Source organism: Hemitrygon akajei, chromosome 12 (assembly GCF_048418815.1).
Source record: "Hemitrygon akajei chromosome 12, sHemAka1.3, whole genome shotgun sequence".
NCBI classification, from domain to species: Eukaryota; Metazoa; Chordata; class Chondrichthyes; order Myliobatiformes; family Dasyatidae; genus Hemitrygon; species Hemitrygon akajei.
In genome coordinates, this window is record NC_133135.1 from 90,840,867 (window position 1) to 90,864,180 (window position 23,314).

Here is a 23,314-nt window from a genome sequence, read left to right on the forward strand (position 1 = left end):
CAGAGAGGATGTACAAACTCCTTACAGAAGTGAACTACGAACTCAGTGCCGTGCTACCTTGGTGCCCTGGTATTCTTAATAACTTGGATTATCAAAATTTTACCATCTTTCTAAAAGCACAAATACACCTGAGAATACGTCCTTAAGATCTAATTCATCTGCTTTAAGTTTATAATGAAGATAATTCTGATGGTGTGGTGGGTACAATCATAAAATTTGCTGAACTCCAAATCTACGTACCTCCTCCTGTGGTATAACAATTTGAGTTAATCCATCGAAATCTCTTAGGATTATAAAGAGGCCCTGTCTGAACAAACACACGAAACAGTTAATGACAGCAGGTGATAAAGGCATTCAATTACAATGCACATTCCTTCTATCACAAGGGTCCTGCAATTCTTTTCTCAGTCAAGACACCTAGAAACTGGGGGTGATCTATTTCAATTTTGTATTCCATATGGCAATTTGACTAGCTGGTACTTAAAAACACAGCAGTGTTTGTACCCATCAAGTCAGAGCACTTGTGAGACCACAGAGAAACACTATCTATTTAAATTTAAGCATACAACCAGGTAAAAAATGATGCAACACAAGCAGAACAGCTATCATTTCACAATACTTTCACAAATCAAAGATGCAAGAACAGCAATGTTGTAGTAGTAAGGGATTTCAAACTTCCCCAGCATTAACCGAGATCACTGTAGCATGAAAGGATTGTACACTAGAAACACTCTGGTTCGGTTGGCTGCACAAGTCTAGGGAAGACAATCTCCAGCCACAGCCAAACGTGTGAGATTGAGGCGCGAGTTCACCCCAAAACCTCATTTGTCTGGATGCTGCGTGATTCATTACCCTGTTACAAATAAGTACCATGAAATAACAGACAGTACACTGCATACAATTAAAAGATTCAGCTTTACAATTCTTAATTTGACTAAGGGTTAGTAAAGAAAGAATTTAAAAAAGGGCCTATTTTAATTAAACAGTCTAATGCTCACAAGTTGGAGCTCATGGTTTCCCCACTGCCGATCCTCCTTCGATCTCACCACACACTTTGTCAAATCACTGCCCTGCTCCAGGTCGAGTCATACGACCTCTTCTCTCCGTGTCTTCTTCCTTCATCCCTCGAACCAAAAAGCCCCAAGCCCAACCTTAGTGTCCCTCACCAGAGAAACCTCAGCGATGGCATACGATTCTCCTATCTCTTATCTTCAACAATAAATCAAACAAGCAGCTTGCAGCAGCATAACAGTAAAAAAAATGAACCAAAGTATTACACACTATTTAAGGAATTTGCACGCAGCTGTGTTAATATTTCTATTAAGGATGAGGTTGTTCTAGATCAGGGGTTCCCAATTTTTTTGTATTCCATGGACCAATACCATTGAGCTGGGGGTCTGTGGATCCCAGGTTGAGAACCCTGTTCTAAACCTAATCTGAGGAAACAAAGGGATGAAGTGTAAATCTCAGTGGTGGGTAGAAATAATGTCTATTATTCAAAATCAATTCAAGATGTCATTTATGGTACACAAGTGTAAAGGAGAACAAAATAATTGTTGCTCCTGATCCAATGCAGCACAAAAAGACACAATAAGATAAAGACAATAATAAAAATAGCACAAATATAAATACATAAGATAGCTTATATACATGAATTGATCATACACAAAATGACAGGAGGTACAAAAGTGTCTATATGTAAGATGACTGACAAGAATTGGTAAAGTTGTGCTGTTGTAGGGTGAGTTAGTGGATGGAAGTGTTGATTAGCTTCACTGCTTTGGAAAAGTAACTGTTTTTGAGTCTGGTGGTCCTGGTGTTCCCTACATAGCGTCCCCCCCTTGATGAAAGTGGGAATGAAATGACTAGCCTTTTCCCAGTCTTGGACCCAGGCCGTGCTTCGACCATGCCTCACTTTGGTCCTGCCATTTCATGTTGCATCCAAGTTCGCTCCAGCAATGGCCAAACATTAGCTCCTTCTCCACTCTCAATTCAGCCACAACCGTCCCGCACCTTTGAGACTTCAGTTCACACTGCAAAAAAATGCCAGGTTGTACAGGCAAAGCTCAACTCCAAAAGGGTAATTATAGGCTACTGATTGCAGTGATCGATTTTCAGGAAAAAAAGTGAACAATAAAGTAGTTAATAGTTGTGCTTGCTGCCAACAAGTCGTTGCTGTGTTTCACCAGTGCCATCTTAAACCAGAGATGTGACCAATCCTCATTGATGGAGGACTGCCAATGAGGAAGTTGAGTATCCAGTCGCAGATGGAGGTCTAGAAGCTTGATAATGTTTGGATGGGATGATTGTATTAAACACCGAGCTGTAGTTGAAGACCAGCAACTTCATGTATTTCCAGTTATCCGTTTCACTCACAGTAGACTGAAGAGCCAGAGAAACTGTATCTGCTGTTTCACTGTTCTGGCAGTAGGCAAACTGAAACAGATCCAGGTGCTCTCTGAGGCAGGAGTTGGATACGCCCAATACCAGCATACTGAAGCACTTCATTGTGATTAATGTAAAGGCTACCAGACAGTAGTCACTGAGGCAGGTCATCATGCTCTTCTTGGGACCCCATACATTAGATGTCTTTTTGAAGCAGATCAGAACTTCACAATGCAGAAGTGACAGACTGAAATATATCCAAAAATACTCCAGCTGGATGGTCCACAAAGATCACTGGTATTCAGCCAGGTACACCATCTGGACCAAATGCCTTTCATAGATTCATTCACTTGAAGAAAGCCTAGTTGTTGGCTTCAGAGACTGAAACTATCGGGTCATCCAGTATGTGTGGTATTTCTTTGAGAAAGATATTTCTTCCTTTCAAAGCATACACAAAAGGCACTGAGCTTATCCAGGACTGATTGGGCAGTTGCCCCTTATTCTAACCAATCTCACCTTGCAGGATATAACAGTGCTGCTGAGCATCCATCTGTAATTTCAGTTTAGTCTGAAATTGCCTCTTTGCACTCTCATGGCCATCCAGAGGTTACACCTGGACTTCTAGGATTCTTGACTGCCAGCACTAAATGCCACAGTCTAGCTCTCAACAAATTACAAATCCGGTTCATTCAGGGCTTCTGGTTGGGGAAGGCATGGAATGTTTTTGTGGCTACACATTTGTTCATGCATTTCCATATGAAATTGATGATGACTGTGGCATATTCACTTAGGTCTTTTAATGAATCCTTGAACATGGTCAAATCTACTGACTCCAAACAATCCCAAATTCACTTCTCTGCCTCTGCCACCCAGCTCTTTGTCAGTGGTGCATTCTTCAATCTCTGCACACAAGCAGAAGCAGCAGAACATGGTAGTTGGACTTACCAAGGCGTACTTAATGGTGGTATAGCAGTGGTCGAATGTGTAGTGTTTCAGATAATGTTGATTGTGATTAGGCAGTCACTTACTTAAGCTAAACTGATACAGGTCACCTGCCACGATGTAACAGGTGACAAGGTATGCCACTTTATTCTTGTTGGCTACAGCATCAAGTTTCTCAAGTGTGAGCTTGATGTCTGAGGCAAGATGTAGAATGCAGTCAGAAGAACAGGAGAAAACTCCTGCAGCAGGTAGAATAGTCAGCACTTCAGTGCAAGATCTTCCAGGCGGGGGGAGCGGGAATGGAACAAAACCACTGTGTCTGTATACCATGATGAATTTATCATTAAAACACAGCCACCTTTTCCCTTACCTGACACTGCTATCTGGGCCATGCAGTGGATCAATGAACTAGACACCGTGTCAGGTGAGTTGGGTTAATCCATGCCTGTGAAATAGAGTACATAGCAGCCCCTTGTATCCTACCAGTAAAGTAATCATGCTCTGAGATCCTCAATCTTGTTTTCTAATGACTACACATAATCCAGAAGCGTGCCAACAAAGGGATTGCCTTAGGGCTCTGTGCTTCAGTCTGACCTGATGCTCTCCTTGGCAACCATGTTTTCAAAGACGAAGAGGCCTCCCTGGTCTTTCCAGCTGCAGCCTTATCTTCTGGGTGATTTATTCTGCATTGTCTATTGGTTCTTTCTAGGATTCGTACTGTTGGCTATTCATTTTAATGGCTTTATGCAGGCTGTTTACTGCAGTAGCTTCCGCTGCAATTTTCAGGTTTAAAAGATCAGCCCTCAATTATGAAACTATATTGCTGCTAGCTGCTTACATTGCATTGCCTTAACCATACACTCAGCGGCCATTTTATTAGGTATGGGGTATACTGGTTCAAGCTGACAGAAAGATGACAGTAACTCAAATAGCCACGCCTCAGAAGCTACATGCTGAATGGAATTTCAGACTTGAACATGTTCATTATATCTGCCTCTAAAACATGGACTTTACTGTGTCTTATTATTCTTGTTAAATCTGTTTAAACAATAATATATAAAATTCAGAGTTCAGTAACAATCCTTGTCAGTGTTTCTACAATTAAAAGGGAAGACCATAAGACAGAGGAACAGAATTAGGCCATGTGGCCCATCAAGTCTGCTCTGCCATTCAATCATGAATTCCTCTCAACTCCATGCCTCTGCCTTCTCTCTGTAACCTCTGACACCATTACTAATCAAGAAATTATCAACCTCCACTTTTTTTATATATATATAGATATACACACATACATACACACACAATGAATCCACAGATTCACCACTTTATGGCTAAAGAAATTCCTCATCTCTATTCTTCAGAATAGAACATCCTTCTGTTCTGAAGCCGTGCCCTCTTGACCTAGACTCACCCACTATTGCAAATATCCTCTCCATGTCCACTCTATCAAGGCCTTTCAATATTCAGTAGGTTTCAATGAGAGCCCCTCTCATTCTTCTAAACTCTAGTGAGTACAGGGTCAGAATCATCAAATGCTCCTCATATGTTAACCCTTTCACTCCTTGGATCATTATTGTGAACCTCCTCTGGACTCTCTCCAATGGTAGCACATCCAGTCTGAGATAAGGAGCCCAAAACTGCTCATAATACTCCTTGTGGTCTTAACAATACCTTATAAAGCCTTTACAATACACCCAGTGGCCATTTGATTAGGTACAGGGTATACTGGTTCAAGGTGATAGGAAGGCAACAGTGACTGAAATAGCCACGCATTCCAACAATGGTGTGCAGAAGAGCACCTCTGAAAGCACAACACATCGAACCTTGAAGCAGCAGAGAAGACCATGAACATACAGAACATGTAACCCATCTACTTCAAGGTTCAACATGTTGAGCATTCAGAGATGCTGTTCTGCACACCATTGCTATAATGTGTTGTTATTTGAGTTACCGTCAGTTTGAACCAGTCTGGCCATTCTCCTCTGACCTCTCTTATTGACAAGGTGCTTTTGCCCACAGAACTGCTGCTCAGTGGATGTTGTTTTGCTTTGAAACTGTTGTGGATGAAATTCCTATTATTCAGCAATTTCTGACTTATTTAAACCACCATTCCATGTTCAAAGTCACTTTGATCACATTTCTTCCCCATTCTGATGTTTGGTCTGAATCTTTTGACTATGTCTGCATGCTATTATGCATCGAGTTGCTGCCATATGATTGGTTGCATTAATGAGCAGGAAGGAGTACAGGAGTACCTAATAAAGTGGCCACTGAGTGTACATCCCTGCTTTTGTATTCTAGTTCTCTCTAAAATACTAACACTGCATTTGCCTTCCTTACTACCAACTCATTCTGCAACTCAACCTTTAAGGAACCCTGCACTAGACCTCCTAAGTTCCTTTGCACCTTTGATTTCTGAATTTGCACCCTATTTAGAAATAGTCACCTTTATTCCTTCTACCAAAGTGCGTGACCATACACTTCCCTATACTGTAATTCCGCCTGCCACTTCTTTACCCATTCTCTTAGTCTGTCCAAGCTCTTTTACAAATCCCCTACTTCCGCAATACTACCTGCCCTTCTACCTATCTTTGTATCATCCACAAAGTCCATTCTGTTATCCAAATCATTGATATATAATGTGAAAAGAAGTGGCCCCAATACTGACCCCTGCAGAAAACTACTAGTCATCGGCATCCAACCAGGCCATCCTTATTCCCTCTCTTTGCCTCCTGTCTGCTACCTCCTTCAGAACCTTGGGGACTCATCTACCTTCAGATCTTTCAGCTTCCCAAGTACCTTCTCCTTACTAATAGCAACTATACTCACATCTACCCCTGACTTTCTTGAATGTTACTTGATATAAACTCAATCATTGTTAAGTGTACAAACAACACACTTGCTAATCTATAAGTCAGCAAAGGAAAAAATATATAGTACATACCTTTGATACTGAATCCAGCCACAGAGTCTAACCTCCTGACCAATGTGAGCAGCGCAAAGCTCTCCACAAGTATGAGTCCGAGAAACAAAACTGTTCAGGTCTATGGTGGAAGCAAACAGGAATTTCATTATTTATCACACCAAATCTTTTTTTGGGAGAAAAAAAGTCGCAAAAGTTTTCTGAAGCTGAGGAATACATGGATTCCACTCAACGCTCACAGACTTTGCAGTCAGTGAGAAATCCGCTTTGTTAGAGTTGACATGATGGCCCTGTAATTGAGTGGATTAAGTTGGTTAATAGGTTAAAACAAAGCAAAGAGCAGTAATAAACAGATCCTTAAGTCACAGGAGCAGAATTAGGCATTCAGCTCATCGTGTCTGCTCCACCATGACATCACTTGATCACATTCTCCTGCCTTACCCCGTAAGCTTTGACACCCTTACGAATCAAGAACCTACCAACCTCCACTTTAAATATACCCCAGGTTTGGCCTCCTCTGTGACGATGAATTCCACATATTCACCACCCTGAGACTAAAGAAATTACTCTCCTCTGATTTAAAGAGATATCCTTGTATTATGAGCTGTGCCCTCTGGTCCTAGACTTCTCCATATAGGAAACAACCTCTAAATTCAGTCTAGGTCGTCCAATACTTGATAGGTTTCAATGAGATTCCTCCCTCCCCACATATTCTTCCAAATTCCAGCGAGTAGTCCCAGAGCTTTCAAACACTTCTCATACATTAACACTTTCATTCCCAGGATCATTCTTACGAACCTCCTCTTGACCTTCTCCAATACCAGTACGTCCTTTCTTAAATAAGGGGCCCAGGCAACTTCCGGTAAGATGGCGATTGCTTAGCTGCTCCGAACTTTTGTTCCATTACTGTCGCTACCTTTGCACTAAATGTCTCCACTTTATAAAGCTTAGTTAGGAATTATTTCGGTATCTCTTACTTGCCTGTGAATATATCTAACCTACAATGTCTAGCAAGAGTTCTAAATCCGGGAGAAAAGAAACTACGACCTCGTCGGACGTGATGATGGAGGCGCTTGCAAATCTCCGAGACGAAATCTTAAAGCAAATTAAAACCGCTTTCAAACAGTTAGAAGAGAAACTGGATCGGATCAACGATAAAGTGGACAAACATGCTGAACACTTAACTCGCATCGATTCGACTTCTGAAGCTTTAGAAAGTCGGGTTCGATACTTGGAGACTCTCTGTTCCAGCTTAGAGGAAAAATCTAACAAACTTCTTTCCAAAATGGTGGATCTCGAAAATCGCAGCAGACGCTGCAACATCAGAATTCTGGGATTACCAGAGGCAACTGAGAAGGGGTCAACCGTGAAGTTTTTCGCCGAGTTTCTCTGTGAGATATTCGGGAAGGATCTGCTTCCAAACCCGCCCGAGCTCGAACGGGCACACAGAGTTAATGTCCCCCCCGGAATTCTGGGCTCCCGTCCGCGACCAGTAATCTTGTGTTTCCATCAATACCAGGTAAAACACAGTCTGATTGTGGAGGCATGTCGCAGAGGCTCTTTTTCTTTCCAGGATACAACCATTCGCTTTGTGGAAGATTTTGCACCCCAGACCTTAAAGATGCGCGCTGAGTATAAAGGCGTAATGAAAGTGCTTTTTGATCGTGGTTTCAAACCTTCCCTTCGTAATCTTGCTGACCTAAGAATCAAGTTTAATACCGGGGAATTCAAGTGGTTCAAATCAGCGAGGGCAGCTGAAGCGTTTGTGGCAAGTCTTCCGGCTATCCAGTCATCTTCGGAATCTGATCGGACCTCCTAAAATGGTGGATAAGTACTCCTCGTAGTAAAATTACTTTCTCTGGACTCGGAATTCACTTGAATCACTCAGACATTATTCACTGAAACTCTAAAGGCTGTTGACAATCTCTCCCGGGATTTGGTGTGTGTGTAATCTATTTTTACCTCTGTATAACTTTACCTACAGAGTTCTACAACTAAATCTAACTTGTTTTGGAGGTTTGAAGTCTTTAGTGAAGGCCTCCCTGTTTGTCGGTTCACAGTTCAACTGCTGATTTATTTTTCCTCTGTTTTAAATACTTATTTATTTTATCTTTTTCTTTTCTTCACCCCCTTTTTTTTCCATTCTCTGAATGTTTTTCTCTCCCTTCTCGGTAAACGGTTGATAAATACTCGTCTTGAATTTATAATTTTCCCCTTCCTCTTTTTTTCTTTTTCCTTCTTACCTTTTTTTTCCCCTTTCTCTTACTTTATTCTTCTATAATACTTCGCGGGTAGGTTAGTTTTGGTTTTCTTCCGATTTTCTCTGTATTAAGTTGTATATCTCGGCAGAAGGTGTTCTAATCTGTAGTTATGTTTTCTAGTGCATAAACTAGTTACTGTTTGTTATAGCATTTATACGGAACTGCTGTCAATGACACAGATCTGGAAGTTGTATTTGGGTTAATTTTTTTGGTAGAGCTAGCTACTTGTTTTGGTAGCTGTCTAGTTCTGGGTTGTGTGGGTGGGGTGGATTTTCCAGTTCCAACATTTCTTTATTGTTTAGGACATGTTTATATTTTGACCTTACGAATCTATGTTTACATCTCTGCTCCCAGACTGCTATTGTACCGCTTGATTTTTTATATGCCTGCTGCCTTTTATGCATTAGTAATTGATAATGGCTAGTGCACTTAAATTTGTGAGCTGGAATGTAAAGGAACTGAACCACCCTGTTAAAAGGAGGAAGATATTCTCACATATTAAACAACTCAAAGCTGACATTGCTTTCCTCCAAGAAACTCATATTCGTTGTTTTGATAACTCCCGGCTTCTGTCCAAGTGGGCAGGTCAGCATTTTCATTCATCCTTTGCCGCAAAAGCTAGGGGAGTCTCCATTCTTATTAACTCAAATATTCCTTTTGAACTCCATAATAAAATATCGGACACAAATGGCCGTTTTATTATTGTTTCCGGTAAACTATATAACACTAAAGTTGCACTAGCAAACCTGTATGCCCCCAACTTTGATGATGTTAACTTTTTTGAACGTTTTTTTTCCTCACTACCAGACTTAAACTCATACTCTCTTATATTGGGTGGTGACTTTAACTGTTGGTTGGATCCTAAACTGGACCGATCGTCCTCTGTTACCAGATCACCTACCAAATCTGCCTTAGCTATTCAGTCGTTTCTCTCTAATTTTGGTATCTCTGATATATGGCGTTTCCTCCATCCTACGGAGAGAGATTATTCCTTTTTCTCACATGTTCACCATACCTTCACTAGAATTGACTATTTCCTACTCGATAACCAACTTATCCCATTTGCCCACACTTGTGACTATCAGAGTATACTGATTTCTGACCATGCCCCAATTACCCTCTCCCTGAACTTTCCCGGTCTCCCTCAGAGGAACAAACACTGGCGGTTCGATTCAACTTTATTATCGGATGATGATTTCGTAAAATTTATTAAAGACCAGATAACCTTCTATTTTAACACTAATACATCACCTGAAGTGCCATCCCAGATTGTCTGGGATGCCATGAAAGCATATTTGAGGGGTCAAATAATCTCTTACACAGCAAATCTCAATAGAAGATCCCGTGCAGATTGAGCAGACCTCATTAACCAGATTAAAGATGTGGATCAATTATATGCCCAAACTAAGAACCCTGAATTATACAAGAAGCGCGTTGAACTCCAAACTAAATTTAACCTTCTGTCCACTCAACCTGTCGAACGCCAACTTCTCGAAAGCAAGAGCCACTTTTACATTCATGGGGATAAGTCTGGTAAATTCCTAGCCAATCAGCTGAGGCGTTCTAAAGCCAAACAACATATTACAAAGATCCGGAAGGAGAACGGAGACTTTACATCGGATCATTTAGAAATTAATGACGCATTTAAAAATTTTTATTCTTGGCTTTATTCCTCTGAATCCCTGAATGACAATATCTCTGTGGATCAATTTTTACAGAATCTGAATATCCCCTCACTTTCATATGATTTCAAAGCCAAACTTAATGCGCCTATATCACTAGAAGAAATATCTTTTGCAATTTCTGCACTGTCCTCAGGGAAATCTCCTGGACCTGATGGGTTCCCTGTGGAATTTTATAAATCATTCTCCTCACTTCTTTCTCCTCAGTTACTGTCAGTATTATCTGACTCGTTTAACTACGGCAAATTGCCACCCTCTTTCAATGAGGCATCTATTATTCTTCTTTTAAAAAAGGGCAAAGACCCAACAGAGTGTTCCTCGTACAGGCCGATCTCTCTGGTCAATGTTGATGTAAAGATCTTAGCTAAAGTGTTGGCTCATAGATTAGAAACCGTTATTCCCTCCATTATCTCTGATGACTAAACAGGCTTTATTAAAAACCGTCTCCCTTTTTTTAACATTCGGCATCTATTTAATATTTTATACTCAGTTCCAACTGGGACTCCTGAATGTGTTATCTCCCTTGATGCAGAGAAAGCATTTGATCGTATAGAGTGGAACTACCTTTTTGCAGTCTTAGAAAAATTTGACCTCGGCCAAAGTTTCATCTCTTGGATCCAATTGCTGTACCTGTGTCCTACTGCTTCTGTTCTAACTAACTTTCAGAAATCCCAAGTATTCAATCTCAAACGTGGCACCCGTCAGGGATGCCCCTTAAGTCCCTTTCTCTTTGATTTGGCTATAGAACCTCTGGCGATAGCATTTCGAAAAAGTCCTGAACTGACTGGGATTTGGAGAGGGGGTGTTGAGCATAAAGTTTCTCTCTATGCTGATGACTTATTACTCTTTCTCTCAAATCCGTCTACATCCTTACCTCTAATGTTTTCACTTCTTGACCAGTTTAGCCAGATCTCTGGCTATAAACTCAACTTACATAAGAGTGAACTTTTCCCAATTAATAAAGTAGCACAAGAACTAATATTTCGTGATCCCCCTTTTAAAGTAGTCCATAATCAATTTACTTATCTTGGAATTACAGTCACAAGGAAGTTTAAAGATATCTTTCGTGAAAACTTTGTCAATCTTTCATATGCTACAAAACAGAGTCTGGTATAATGGTCACCTCTATCTATGTCCTTGGTAGGTCGTATCAATGTTGTCAAAATGTATGTTCCCCCCAAATTTTTATACTTATGTCAATCTATCCCAATTTTTATTCCTAAATTTTTTTTTGATTCCTTAGACTCTATTATTTTGTCATATCTGTGGCAGAATAAGTGCTCTAGAATTAATAAAATCCACCTCCAAAAATCTAAAAAAGAGGGTGGCATGGCTTTACCTAACTTTCGCTTATATTACTGGGCAGCTAATATACGTAGTGCTGCCTTCTGGTCTTTCTTCCACGGTCAACCTGAGTGCCCTAACTGGGTGGCAATGGAGTTGAGCTCCACTAAAGAAGTATCTATATCTGCACTTCTTGGCTCTGCACTCCCTAGCAGTCTGCCCAGATCAATAGCTAATCCTCTGGTTAGACACACTTTGCGTATATGGGCTCAGTTCAGGAAATGCTATGGTTTCCAGGGGTTTTCCATTTCTAGCCCTGTCGTACATAATCACCTTTTTTTACCTACCATGTTCGATTCAGCATTCCATGTTTGGTACAGGAAGGGCATTAGACATTTTGAAGATCTCTTCATTGATAACCGCTTCGCTTCTTTTCAACAGCTCTCTGTTAAGCTCAACCTGCCTAACGCTCACTTTTTCAGATATCTCCAAATCCGACACTTTACTGCTCCTTTAATTCCTAACTTTCCTGAAATGCCTGCGAAAAATGCTATGGACCTATTTCTCTCCATTAATCCACTAGGTAAAGGTTTAATTTCAATTATCCAAGATAAATTAGCAGCCTTACGACGGGCCCCTGTGGATAAAATTAAAATGGCCTGGGAGCAGGATTTAAATATCTCCTTATCCGAGGAGAGCTGGGACTCGGTTCTCAAATTGGTTAACTCAACCTCTCTTTGTGCTCGCCATTGTCTCTTACAGTTTAAGATTGTTCATAGAGCCCATATGTCTAAATCTAAACTATCTCGATTCTACCCTGGCATTAGTCCGCTCTGTGATAAATGCAAGAGGGGCGTGGCCTCTCTCATCCATATGTACTGGCTCTGTCCTAGCTTGGAGAAATTCTGGAAAGATGTCTTCACTACACTATCGGGTATTCTGAATCAGCACCTAGAACCTAACCCCTTAATTGCTCTGTTCGGTTTTTGGGGCGAGACAGATTTATGTCTGGGTCCGACCAAATGCCGAATACTATCCTTTGCCTCTCTCCTGGTGAGACGCTTGATCCTCCTTAGATGGAGAGATGTTGCCCCGCCCACTCATGCGCAATGGCTTAACGACATTATGGCCTGCTTGGACCTCAAAAAAATTCATTACTCAGTTCTCAATTCGGATTTAAAGTTCCATAAGATCTGGGGGCCTTTTATCGAGTACTTTCATAACCTTCCTCTTGACTAGGGTTTTTTTTTCTTTTCGGTCCCTTGCTTTCAGCTCCCTTTTTTTTTCTGGTAGTAGGCATTATTATCCTCTGTTGCTAAGTGTATTCACAGTCTGGGAGTTTGACTGTCCGGACTTATACTCTCTATATTGTGTGGTGGTTGGTCTGGAATTGTTGTTTTTTTTCTTGTGTTGTGGGGTTTGGGGAGGACACTAAGCTCACTTGTCTTTAATTTAGGTGCTTTTTTGTTAAATTCTCTTCCTCTGTAGCATATTGTTATTGTATGCTCAAGCTTGCTCTGTATTAATGCTCCTCATTGGGATTTGGGGTTTTTAATTTTGTAAAATGTTTTGAAAAACTAATTAAAAAAAATAAGGGGCCCAAAACTGCTCAAAATACTCCAATTGCAGTCTGACCAATGCCTTATAAAGCCTCAGCATTACATCATGCTTTTATATTCTATCTTCTCACAATGAATGCAAACATTGTGGTTGCCTTCCTTTCCACCGACTCAAACTGCAAGTTAACCTTTGGGAATCCTGAACAAGTACTCTCACATCGATTTTCACCTCTGATTTCCGAATTTCCTTCCTGTTTAGAAAATAGTCCACATCTCTATTCTTTCACCCAAAATGCATGACCATACACTTCCCTAAACTATATTCCATATGTCACTTATCAGCCTATTATCCTGATCCAAGTCCTGCGGACTCCATGCTTTCTCAGTTTGACAGGCTATTCCTACTATTGAGCACATTTACTTTGAGTGCTACCACAAGGAAGTAGCATCCATCATCAAGGACCCCACCATCCAGGTCATTCCTCCTTCTCATGACTACTGTTAGGCAGAAGGTACAGGAGCTTTAGGTTCAACACAACCAGGCTCAGGCTTTGTCATTATCTACCTGATTTTTGTATCGGTGTGACAGCTGTAACTGGCGTGGATAATTTCACTCACAACTCTAAACTGATTCCACAACCTACAAACTCACTTTCAACAGTGGCAACTCAAGTTCTCAGTATTATTTAATTTTTATTTGCAAAATTTGTCTTTTGCACATTGGTTGTTTGTCAGTGATAGTTTATATATAGTTTTTCGTGAATTCAATTGTACTTCATTTTCTTGTAAATACCTGTAAGAAAATGAATCTCAAGGCCATATATGGTAATGTGGCGACCCACTTTCTGCACAGGCGAACCGGCTCACAAATAGCCAGCGCGCGGGGGGAGACTTTGGTAATGCAACTCTGACGTCATTTCCGCCTGGAGGGCGGGCGCTAGGGATTAAATGCCAGCGCCGCGAAGTTTGAATAAACTAGTCTCCAAACGACTTACTGACTGCGTGTCGTTATTTCAGCGCTGTCTGTAGCGCATCGCTACATTATTGACCCCGACGGTCCAAACGGGATTTGGACCAAAGATGACCGACTCTTCATCTGTTCACGCAGTTTTGCTAAAACTGCCGACTTTCTGGACGCTGCGACCACACGTGTGGTTTAGCCAAGCAAAAGCCCAGTTCCAGATTCGACAGATATCCTCTGATTCCATGCGTTACTACCACGTGGTGAGCGCCCTTGACCAGGAGACGGCCGCCCAGGTTGCGGATTTCATACAGTCGCTCCCGGAAGAAGGCAAATATGAAGCATTCAAAGCGCTGCTCATTGGGACCTTTGGCCTCTCACGGCGTGCCCACTTGCTTCACCTGGACGGTTTGGGAGACAGACTGCCATCAGCATTGATGAACGACATGCTGGCCCTGGCTGACGGACACAAGCCCTGCCTCATGTTCGAGCAAGCATTCCTAAAGCGAATGCCCAAGGACATACATCTGCTGCTGGCCGACGCAGATTTCAGCGACCCCCGGAAGGTGGCGGCCCGGGCAGACGTGCTGTGGAAAGTCAAGAGGGAGAGCGTGGCGTCTGTCAGTCAGATTACCAGACCAGACCAGGCCCGGCAGGGAGGCACACACAACACAGAGGCAGGAGTGAGGAGGCCAGTGAGCAGTGGTGTTTCTACCACCAGTGGTGGGGCACAAAAGCTCGCCGTTGTTGCCCGCCCTGCAAGGGCCAGGGCCAGCTGCCGCTAATGACTATGGCGGCTGGCCACCAGGACAGCCTCTTGTACGTCTGGGACAAACAGTCGGGACGCCACTTCTTGATCGACACTGGAGCGGAGATCAGCGTCTTGCCCCCGATGGGGTACGACACCCGCAACAGGAAGCCAGGACCCACCCTGAGGGCTGCAAACAGCAGCACGATACGAACTTACGGCACCCGCACAGTGCAGCTGCAGTTCGGCGCCAGCCAGTTCACGTGGGACTTCACACTGGCCGCGGTGGCCCAACCACTCCTGGGGGCGGACTTCTTGCGAGCTCACAGCCTGCTGGTTGACTTGCAAGGGAAAAGACTGGTACATGCCGAGACTTTCCAGACGTTCTCCTTGGGTGAAGCCAAGCTGCCGGCCCCACACCTGGACTCCATCACGCTGTTGGACAACGAATTCACCAGAATCCTGGCTGACTTTCCATCGATTCTGGGACCGCAGTTCACGGCAGCCATGCCCAGACACGGGGTACAGCACCACATTCCGACCCAGGGACCACCCCTCCACGCCCGCGCACGAAGGCTCCCCCCGGAAAAGCTCCGCCTGGCGAAGGAGGAGTTCAAGTGGATGGAGGAATTGGAGATCGTACAGAGGTCTGACAGCCCATGGGCCTCCCCCCTGCACATGGTGCCCAAAGCAGCCGGGGGCTGGAGACCATGCGGCGACTACCGAAGACTGAACGAGGCTACCACTCCAGACCGCTACCCCGTGCCGTACATACAGGACTTTGCAGCAAACCTGCATGGGGCAAGAATCTTTTCCAAAGTAGACCTCGTCCGGGGATACCATCAAATCCTGGTGCATCCTGAAGACATCCCCAAAACAGCACAATGCCGCACAGACATTCCAGCAGCTAATGGACGCGGTGGGACACGACCTGGACTTTGCGTTCATCTATTTGGACGACATCCTTATAGCCAGCAGTTGTCGTCAGGAGCATCTGTCCCACCTCTGCCAGCTGTACTCCCGCATGAGTGATTTCGGCCTCACGATCAACCCAGCCAAATGCCAGTTCGGTCTCGATACCATTGACTTCCTGGGCCACAGGATTACCAAAGACAGGGCAACACCTCTGCCCGCCAAGGTAGACACAATCCGCCACTTTGCCCGGCCCAACACGGTCAAAGGGTGAACTTCTACCACCGTTTCCTCCCCTCAGCAGCCCGTATCATGTGCCCTTTGTACACCCTGATGTCAGGTAAAGGCAAGGACGTTACTTGTGATTAGGAGGCTGCGGCCGCTTTCGTTAAAGCCAAGGAAGCCTTGGCAGATGCCGTGATGCTGGTGCACCCCAGAACGGACGTTCCGACCGCCCTCATGGTGGACGCATCCGACACAGCAGTCGGTGGGGTACTGGAGCAGCTCATCGAGGGGCGTTGGCAACCCCTGGCATTCTTCAGCAAGCACCTACTACCACCCGAACTCAAGTACAGTGCTTTCGACCGGGAGCTGTTGGCACTGTATCTGGCAATCCAGCATTTCAGGTACTTCTTAGAAGTTCACCACGTTCACAGACCACAAACCGTTGACCTTCACGTTCACGAAGGTGTCCGATCCCTGGTCGGCTTGCCAGCATCTACATCTGTCCTACACCTCCGAGTACACAACGGACATCCAGCATGTCTCGGGAAAGGACAACATCGTGGCAGACGCACTCTCCAGACCACTGTCCAGGCCCTGTCCCTGGGGGTGGACTATGCAGCACTGGCAGAGGCACAGCAGGCAGACGACGAGATGCCCAGCTACAGGACCGCAGTCCTGGGTTTGCAGCTGCAGGACTTTCTCGTAGGCCCACATGAGAGGACCCTCCTGTGCAATGTGGCTACCGGCCAACCTCGCCCCATCGTCCCGGCAGCCTGGAGGCGGCGAGTTTTCGACTCCATACACGGTTTGGCGCACCCATCTATTAGGACAACCGTCTGGCTGGTCTCCAGCAAGTTGGTGTGGCACGGGCTTTGCAAGCAGGTCAGTGAATGGGCCAGAACGTGCACGCAGTGCCAAACAGCCAAGGTGCAGCGGCACCCACCCACCGGAGGTTCGACCACATTCATGTGGATATTGTGGGCCCCCTACCAGTGTCCTGAGAAGCGCAGTACCTCCTAACTATAGTAGACCGGTTCACGAGGTGGCCAGAGGCAGTCCCGCTCACCGACACATCTGCCGATTCCTGCACCCGAGCACTGACTGCAACCTGGGTAGCATGCTTCGGGGTACCGGCCCACATTCGCTCCGACAGAGGCGCCCAGTTCACCTCCAGCCTGTGGTCAGCTGTGGCCAGCCTGTTGGGAACGCAGCTACACTACACAACTGCCTACCACCCAGTCGAATGGACTGGTGTTATGCTTCCACCGTCACTTGAAGTCAGCTCTCATGGTCCGCCTGAGAGGACCTAACTGGGTGGACGAGCTTCCCTGGGTCCTGCTTGGAATTCGTACAGTGCCCAAAGAGGATCTGCACGCCTCGACGGCCGAGTTGGTGTACAGCGCACCCCTGGCCGTCCCGGGAGAGTTCATACCAGCCCCAAGGGGGCAAGAGGAAGAACCCACAGCAGTCCTGGACAGGTTACGCAAAAGGCTCGGCAACCTGGCCCCCGTACCAACTTCACAGCACAGACGGACCCTGACCCATGTATCCAAAGACCTGCAGAACTGTAAGTTTGTGTTTGTACAAAGGGGCGGACACCGGGCACCACTACAGCAGCTGTACGAGGGGCCATTCAAGGTGATCGACAACAACGGGTCCACGTACATTCTGGACATTGGGGGGAGAGAGGAGGTTTGACTCAAACCAGTCGGTGGACTGACTCAAACCAGCCCATGTGGACTTGGCGCAGCCGGTTGAGGTTCAGGCACCGCGGCGCAGAGGCAGACCTCCCAGAGGCTGATCCAGACTGTGGACATTGGGGGATGTATCGCTGGTTCTGGGGGGGGGGGGGGGTTATGTGGCAACCCACTTTCTGCGCAGGCGAACCAGCTCACAAATAGCCAGCGCGCGGGGGGAGACTTTGGTAATGCACCTCTGATGTCATTTCCGCCCGGAGAGGGCGGGCGCTAGGGATTAAATGCCACCGCCGCGAAGTTTGAATAAACTAGTCCCAAACGACTTACCCACTACGTGTCGTTATTTCAGCGCTGTGTGTAGCACATCGCTACGGTAATTGAATAAACTTTGATATAAATTTTCTTTGATTTTTGACTTTGACCAGTGAAACTGAACTGTGTTAAATCTCCCATTACAACATAAAAATTAGAATGAAGATTAGGCTACGCAGCTCTTTCTGCCTGTTCCTCTGTCAAAATCATGGCTGTTCTTCTACTGTAGAATCACTTTCCAGCAAAATCCTCATAAGACTTGGTTCCCTGATGTGCAGAATCTATCAAACTTTATTTTGATTGAATTCTATATGTGAGCTTCCACAACCTCCAGGATGAAGAATTCCAAATGTTCTCAATCTTCTAATGGATGGAGCTTCTTTTCATGTCAACTCCATCTTTCCTACCCTTTATTTTTGAACTGTGCTCTGTAGTCCAGTATCTTCAGTCAGAGGAAACATGTTTTCTGTATCTAACATGTCAAATCTTTTAAAAAATATTTTAAAAGTTTTAATCAGATCTATTCTAAACTGTCAAAAAAGTCTGTCTTCCCAGTCCTAGAACCAACCTAGTAGATCTTCATTGCACTCCCTCTCTGCCAGTTAATACTTACTCAATTAAGATCAAAACTGTAGCAAAGGTCTATCCCATTACAACAATAAATTCCTTTCTCTTAATAAAGACCAACATACCACTTGCCTTCAGTGAATTTTATGTATATAAGAGCATTTATGTTCTGGTAATAAAGACTTCAATGAAAAAAGACTCCATTTGCCTTCAGTGAATTGTGTACATAAGCATTTATGTTGCTTTGAAAATCGGTCATTTTTTTGTTCACTCTATAATATGCTGCTTTTCTGTGGGTGACTTCACAATTCATTCATAACTGCTCTTAGTCTTTATCAACAATATAGCCTAAGGGAGCAAATGCAGTATTTCCAAATTTACTGATACAAAAACTAAGTGGAATGATAAGGATACAAAGAGGCTGGAGAAATGGGCTACACTATGCTGAATGGAACACATCTGGAAAAATATGAAGGTAAACAATTCATCAGAAAATACAGGAATGGTAAATACTTTTTAAGTGATGAGTGATTGGGAAATGTTGATAGTCAAAAGGAAATGTGCATATGCCACTGAAAGTTAACATGATGTAGCAGAATCGAACTCGGGAACCTCCGTTCTCAAGCCTGGCGCTGATCTCACTGCGCCACCAGCCGACCTTTTTTCACAAGATAACCAGTGCGTGCAAGATATTAAAGTGGAAAAGCCTTGCACAGAGACGATCCCACTCTCTCGTCCTCAGAAATCAGGATCCAGTGGCACGAAGAATCGTTATGTCTGACAACTTCCTTGGCTGCACTGGATGGCCGCATCTTCTTAAGTGCTCTGCCGCACCCTACACATTCCACAATGCACTGCTGCAACACCTTCTCAGCCGTTGAACCCCCGGGGTTTCTTCCGCCTGATTCACCAAAGCAGTCTTCGCATGCTGGGATGAGCATACTTGCTATAGAAGTGCACTAAAGACTCATCAGGCTGGTTTCTGGTTAAGGAGAGACTTCATATTCTTATACATTGTGCTGAGCTCAGAGAAATCTCATTCCTTCACTAACATCTCCCTGTGACATATTCTCTCCCCATCTCAAACACATCCATTCCCATCAACTCCCCTCGCTCCCACCCTCCCCAGATTCTACCAACCATTACTACCGTGCAATTTATAATAGCCAATCAGCCTACTGTCCTGAGGAAACCAGAGCACTTGAGGGAAATCTGAACAGTCACAGGTATAATATGCAAACTACACTAGATGTCAGAAATTAACACATTCTCAGGGAATGAACCAGCTGACCTTCTAACCATGCTGCTGTATTGAGTCAGTTACACTTGGATTTTCCATCATTTAGCAAAATTAGAGATGTTCAAACTTCAAAATAAATTTATTATCAAAGTACACGTATGTCACCATATACAAACCTAGGACTAATTTTCTTGTAGGCATTCTCAATAAATTAAATAACCATAATAGAATCAATGAAAGACCGCACCCAACAGGGCAACCAGTGTGCAAAAGGCAACCGTGCAAATAATAAAGAAAAATAATAATTATAATAAATAAGCACTAAATATCGGGAATATGAGATGAAGAGCCCATAGATCGTGGGGAACAGTTCAGCAAGTGAAGTTATCCCATCTGGTTCAAAAGCATAATGATTGAGGGGTAATAACTATTCCTGAACCTGGTGGTGTGGGTTCTGAGGCTCCTGTACCTTCTCTTTGTGATGGCAACGTTGCCCCCAACTTTCGGTCAGTATCTGACATTCAACTAAGATCAAGAACTTGCTTGAAACACGTGGTTTTTCTAGAGTCTAGCATAAACTGCCAGCAAGTCGTTAGGCCGAGAAGTCATTAAATGCATGGGTTCATTACTACGACGAGAACCTCACCTGGGCTAAACGCGGCACGGCGGTGAACAGCCTGGGCCTCACACGGAGCAAATGCGTCCTTACCCTCCCCGGTACAAGCTGCCCTCAAGCCAGCAGGACAACCCGGGACACGACCTACTGCAGTCCTCATTATCTCCCACACCAGGAGCCCACTTCGACGGTACATTTTGGCCTCACTTCGCAACCTGTAACTCGGAACAACCTTTGCCCCTTGACCAGTTCCTCTGACCTTCTCTTTTCCCCGCCCCTGGCAACAGGCATGGTTAATAGAATCGATCCAAAGCTGTATTTTTGTCGTGTAATCGGCCGGCGATTGCTTCAGTCTGTTGGCAGGCAGCGCAGTGCAGGACGGGAAGCAGGTTTAAACCGATTTAGCCCGGGTCGGGAGCTGTCGGCCGAGGTTGTGGCTGTGGGGAAAGGCCTGAGTTAGGAGGTGGCGGCCGTATCCCAACTGCTCTGGTGGCATTTTCAAGTCGAATGTATTGTCGAAACGTTGATCTTCTTCATTCGTAGGCCTAGTGGACGGTGAGCTTTGTCTCCACCCTAAGCCCGATTAAGATGAGGGACTTCTGTTGAACTGGCCAAAGCGAAACCGAAGACAACACTCTTCTATCCCTCTCTCGATGGGAACTCTGAGGGTTCGAGCTTCAGGGTGATCGTAACTTCTCCCCGAGGTAAAAGCAGAAAGTACCATAGATGCGCAAAAGTTAGCATCACTAAAAGAGGAACAGTTTGTACTTTGAGTCCGAGGCCCCTTTTCTGCCTGCCTCTTCAACTCCTGACCTGCTGTTTATCTCAAACACTTTAAGATTTCCCACATCTCAAAATCAGTTATATAAGCTAGATCTCTAACTCAAACGTCGACAATCGATTTCCTCCCACAGATGATGTTCGAACTACTGAGTTCCTCCCAGCAAATTGTTGACAAAAAAATCCCGTTTCGAATTAACGAGGCAATGTTAAATTCTCTCGTTGCCTCATTTCACTATCCCTTGATGAATGCTATCATTTCTGTTAAAGGCAATCCAACAGTACTTTTGAAGAATACTTTGTGCTTAAGCAAGTTGTAATGGTAAATGGAATCAAATTGTCCAAGGTGTCTAGGAATGGAAGAGTTAATTCCTGTTTTTTGATTGTCTCTCGAATTTGGTTATTTTTGTAAAAGGCTCTGTTTTGATTAGCGGCCAATTAGAGATCTGGAACCTGAGAAGATGTAGCTCTACTGAGGTTCGGCAATTGAGTAAAAAGGGCAGTGACTCGCAGCAGTTTGGTGTTCTGAACAGCGGTCAATTTGAGATTGATTGGCAAGAACAAATTAAGGTAGGGGCAAGCGGAGCAGCTTTGTTAGGGTGGGTATTTTAAGCTTTAGCTCTTTGAGTGATAGAAGGTGAAAAACCTGTAGATAGATTCTATACACACACACACAGTTTTATTGTTTTCATTGTTTATATTTGCATAGGTAGAACAGTAGGGATGCCAGGCAGGACAGTTGAATGGGATGTAGGAAGGCTGGGAGACCTCCAGTATCTTTAATGACTACACCTGCATGAACTGTATCTAACTGCTGTGTGATTTATAATAGCCAATCAGCCTACTGTCTTGAAGAAACCAGAACACTTGAGAGAAATCTGAACAGTCACAGGGATAATATTGACATTCTGCATTAAGAAATTGAAGCTGGAAGTAATGAACTCCAGATCATTCAGGTGGCTAAGGGAATGATAGAGCGTATAGAGTGATGGTCACAAGAAGGGGAAAGGGGTTAAACAACCAGTGCAGAGTACTCCTGTTGTCATCCTGTCCAGAACAGGTACACTACTTTGGGTACTGTTCGTGGGGGTGGGGGGGGGGGGGGTGAAACGGCCTAGCAGAGGAGAGTCACGTCAGTCAGGTCTCTGACTCTTTAACTCCAAAGGGAAGCTGTGGTGATAAGGATTCATGAGTTATGGGAACTGACAGGAGGTTCTGTGCATGAGAATGAGATTCTGGATGATATGTTGCTTCTTGGGAGACAAGGTCTGAGACATCTTGGATCGAGTCCTCAGCATTTTTAAGTGGGAGAGTGAACAGCCAGAGGTCATGGTCCATGTGAGTACCAATGACATGACTAGGAAGAGTGGTGAAGTTCTGCAAAGTTCAGGGAGTTAGGTACTCAGTTAAAGGCCGGAAACGTTGGCTACTGTTTTCTCACTGATGCTGCCTGACTTGCTGAGTTCTTCTAGCGTTGTGTATGTATTCTTCAGTTAAAGGGCAGGACCTCCAGGTTTGTGATCTCAGGATTGCTGAAGGAGAAAGGGTAGTGTTACTGATTATGGAAAAAGTCCCAGCAGGACTCAGTCAGGATATACTGGAGAGCTTCTCTAGTAAGGCTTTGTGAGTGGAGCTGAGAAATAAGAAAAGTATGACAACGTTAATGAATTTATATTACAGTCCATGCAAACATTCTGCGAGATTTAGTGGAACAAATTTGCAGAGAGATCGCAGACTGTTGCAAGAAAAATAAGGTGGTTATAGTAGGTGATTTTTAACTTGCCATACATTGACTTGGACTCTCATTCTGTAAAAGATCTTGGTAGGATAGAGTTTGTCAAATTTGTTCAGAAAATTTTCCTTAATGAGATTAAGAAGTCCGAATGAGAGAGTGTGTGATACTTGATCTGTTAATTGGGAATGAGACTGGGCAGGTGACAGAAATTTGTGTACGGGAACATTTCGCATCTAGTGATCATTTTGCCATTAGTTTCAAAGTAAATATGGGAAAAGATAGGTCTGGTCAGTGGGTTGGTAATTGGAAAAAGGCCAAATTTGATGGTATCAGAAAGGATCTGACAAGTGTAGATTGGGACAGGTTGTTTTGGCAAAGATGTACTTGGTAAGTGGGAAGTCTGCAAAAGTGCCTGTCAGAATAAAAGGTAAAGATAGCAGGTTTAGGGAACCTTGGTTTTCAAGTGATATTGAGGTCCTGGTTTA

The 23,314-nt window shown here is 44.1% G+C and overlaps 2 protein-coding genes across 4 annotated transcripts in view; one reads left to right on the forward strand and one right to left on the reverse strand.

The window, feature by feature from the left end:
* The window catches only part of dars2 (aspartyl-tRNA synthetase 2, mitochondrial), an 80,655-nt gene extending 60,087 nt beyond the window's left edge, over positions 1 to 20,568 (reverse strand). For all 3 annotated transcript variants that reach the window (XM_073063665.1, XM_073063664.1, XM_073063666.1), the window contains exons 1-3: positions 20,345 to 20,568; positions 6,272 to 6,371; positions 241 to 307 (exon numbers count right to left, since the gene is read on the reverse strand). In XM_073063665.1, the coding sequence (XP_072919766.1) occupies positions 241 to 307; positions 6,272 to 6,371; positions 20,345 to 20,510 (333 nt within the window). In that variant the 5' untranslated portion in view covers positions 20,511 to 20,568. The remainder of the gene's footprint in view (positions 1 to 240; positions 308 to 6,271; positions 6,372 to 20,344) is intronic.
* Positions 20,569 to 20,699: 131 nt separating this feature from the next.
* cenpl (centromere protein L) overlaps positions 20,700 to 23,314 on the forward strand; it is a 29,450-nt gene continuing 26,835 nt past the window's right edge. Inside the window, exon 1 of the mRNA XM_073063671.1 lies at positions 20,700 to 21,018. The gene's annotated coding sequence lies outside the window, so the exon portion shown is untranslated. The remainder of the gene's footprint in view (positions 21,019 to 23,314) is intronic.